This window comes from Choloepus didactylus, chromosome 21, assembly GCF_015220235.1.
Source record: "Choloepus didactylus isolate mChoDid1 chromosome 21, mChoDid1.pri, whole genome shotgun sequence".
In the NCBI taxonomy this organism is placed as follows: Eukaryota; Metazoa; Chordata; class Mammalia; order Pilosa; family Megalonychidae; genus Choloepus; species Choloepus didactylus.
The window spans coordinates 47,080,082-47,083,376 of record NC_051327.1 but is presented as its reverse complement, the minus strand read 5'-3'; the positions used below and the strand labels follow the sequence as shown (position 1 = coordinate 47,083,376).

The following is a 3,295-nucleotide window of genomic DNA, read 5'->3' as shown; positions in this document are numbered from 1 at the left end:
TGAGCTGTGGGACAACGTCAAGCAGCCTAATATATGAGTAAACAGAGTCCTCATGGAGAGGAGAGACTGAGGAGAACAGGAAAAAAAATGTTTTAAAAAATAATGGCCAATAAACATTCTTTGAAATTTGCTTTCTAACTACTTGCTAAATTGCACTTGGAAAGTTATCACTTCTATGTGTATATGTTACATTCTACAATTAAAAATATATAATTTTAAAAATTGTTCTATAGCTACTTGTTAAATTGTAATTTGAAAGCTGTACCTTTTTGTATACATGTTATATTTCACAATAAGGAAATAACTGAAACTATGGTACTATAACTCATAACAACTTTGGAAATTTCCTAAATATCTACTTGTTAAATCATATTTTAAAAGATATTACCTTTCTTTATATATGTTACATTTCATAATAAGGAAATAACTGAAACTGTGGAATTGTAACCTATAATATTCTTTGAAACTTGCTCTCTATTTCTTAAATTGCTCTTGGAAAGTTATCATTTCTATGTATATATTTTATATTCTACAACAAAATATATGATTAAAAAAAAATAATGGCCAAAAATTTTCCAAACTTGATGAAAATTATAAACTTACAGATCCTAAAAGCTCAGTAAATCTCACACAAAAAACTGACACCAAGGCACATCATAATGAAATTGTTCAAAACTAGTGGTAAAGTGAAAAATCTTAAAAGCAGCCAGAGAGAAATCCACAGAGACAGAAAGCCAACTGGTGAGTGCCAGGGACCAAGGAAGAAAGGAATGGGCTAATGGGTATGAGATTTCTTCTGAGGGTAATTAAAATCTTCTGGAATTAGATAGTGGTAATGGTTGCACAATTCTGTGAATATACTAAAAATCACTGAATTATACACTTTAAAAGGGAAAATTTTATGGCATGCAAATTATATCTCAATTTTTTAAATGACAATTTAAAAAAGCAGTCAGAGAAAAAAGATATGCTATATAGAGAGGAACAAAGGTAAGGATATATCAGATTTCTTATTGGAAACAATACAAGTGAGAAATCAGTGTAGCAACATCTTTAAAGTATTAAAAGAAAATGACCCAGCAAAAATATCTTTCAAAAATGAAGGCAAAAACCAAAAAAAAGATATTTCAGATATTAAAAACCTGAACCAGCCTGCCCACATCACAAAAGAGTTAAAGGCAACAGGAAAATAACACTGAAAGGATGCCTGGATTTAAACAAAGGAATGAAGAACATGGGTGAATATGTAAGACTGTTTTTTTATTATGTAAATCTGTTTAAAAGATAACTGAGTGTTTAAACAAAAATAATAACAATTCATTATGGAGTTTAAAACATATGTAAGAAAATAGGGACTCAAACAAAGACTTGTACACCAATGTTCATTACTCACAGTAGCCAAAAGGTGAAAACAATCCAAGTGTCCGTCCACAGATGAATGGATAAACAAAATATGCTTATACACACAATGAAATATTATTTGGCCACAAAAATGAATGAAATTCTGATACATGCTACAACACAGATGAACCTTGAAGACATTACATTGAGTGAAATAAGCCAGACACAAAAGGACACAGATTATATGATTCCACTTATATGAAATATCTAGAATAAACAAGTTCACAGAGACAGAAAGTAGATTACAGGTTATCAGGGGCCAGGGGAGGAGGGATGGAGGAAGTGTTGCTTAATAGGTTCAAAGTTTCTGTTTTGGAAATTAATACCACTGAAGTGTTCACTAAAAATAGTTAAAATGGAAATTTAGTGCTATATATATGTTACCACAATTTTTAAAAGTATGTAAACTAAAATGCATGACAACAATTACATAAAGGCCAGGAGGGGAGAAATGGAAGTATGCTATTATAATATTTTTATATTGAATATGAAATGATATAATATCACTCACAGGTAGAGTGAGATAAGTTAAAGATGTATACTATAAACCATCAAGTAATCGCTAAAAACAAAAAGGTATAGCTAATAAGCCAACAAAGGAGAAACAAATGAAAACATAATAAATACTTGATTTCCAAAGAAGGCAAAGAAGAAAAAAGAACAGAAGGACAATTCGAAAACAAATAATAAGATGAGAGCCTCCAATCTAACCATATCAGTAATCACACTAAATGTAAATGGTCTAGGTCAGAAAAATAAATGAAAGGTATCCACATTGGACAAGAAGCAAAACTACCTCTACTTGCAGATGACATCATCTTGGATGCAGAAAATCCAAAAAAAATTATTACTACTAATTAAAGAGTTCAACAAAGTTGCAGGATATAAGATCAATATATGAAAATCAGTTAAATTTCTATACATTTGCAATGAAGAATCCAAAAATTAAATAAAGAAAATTCCATTTATAATATCACCAAAGTGAAGAAAATACTTAGGGATAAATTCAACAAAAGGAGTTCAAGGCATTTCGCTTTTGCTGCCATCGCCGGAGCGGCAGCGGCCAAAATGAAGTTCAATCCCTTTGTGACTTCTGATCAGAGCAAGAACCATAAAAGGCATTTCAATGCACCTTCCCACATTCACAGGAAGATTATGTCTTCGCCTCTTTCCAAGGAGCTGAGACAAAAATACAATGTTCGATCTATGCCTATCCAAAAAGATGATGAAGTTCAGGTTGCACGAGGACACTACAAAGGTCAGCAAATTGGCAAAGTAGTCCAGGTTTACAGGAAGAAATACGTCATCTACATTGAACGGGTGCAGTGGGAGAAGGCTAATGGCACCACTGTCCATGTGGGCATTCACCCCAGCAAGGTGGTTATCACTAGGCTAAAACTGGACAAAGACCGCAAAAAGATCCTTGAACGTAAAGCCAAATCTCGCCAAGTAGGAAAGGAAAAGGGCAAATATAAGGAAGAGACAATTGAGAAGATGCAGGAATAAAAGAATATTTTGTACAGCTTCCATTAAAAACTGCTAAAATGAAAAAAAAAAAAAGGAGTTCAAGACTTGCATACTAAAAACTACAAAACATCTTTGAACGAAGTGACGATTTAAATGAATGGAAAGACATCCCATGTCATGGATCAGAAAACTTAATATTGTTAAGATGAGAATACTCCCCAAATTGATCTACAGATTCAATGCAATCCATATCAAAATCAACAGACTTTTTGCAGAAATTCATAAAAGCATCCTAAAATTCATATGGAAATGCAAGGGGCCCAAAATAATCTTGAAAAAGAACAAAGTTGGAGGACTCCCACTTCCCAATTTCAAAACATACTACAAACCTACAGTAATCAAGACAGTGTGGTACTACATGAGAATA

At 32.4% G+C, this 3,295-nt stretch overlaps 1 protein-coding gene across 1 annotated transcript; it reads left to right on the top strand.

The window, feature by feature from the left end:
• Positions 1-2,469: 2,469 nt before the first annotated feature.
• Positions 2,470-2,958, top strand: LOC119517108 (60S ribosomal protein L26-like). Its single transcript, XM_037813623.1, has one exon. It carries the CDS (start codon positions 2,470-2,472, stop codon positions 2,905-2,907), a length of 438 nt encoding a protein of 145 aa, XP_037669551.1. The 3' UTR covers positions 2,908-2,958.
• The last annotated feature ends 337 nt before the right edge of the window (positions 2,959-3,295 follow it).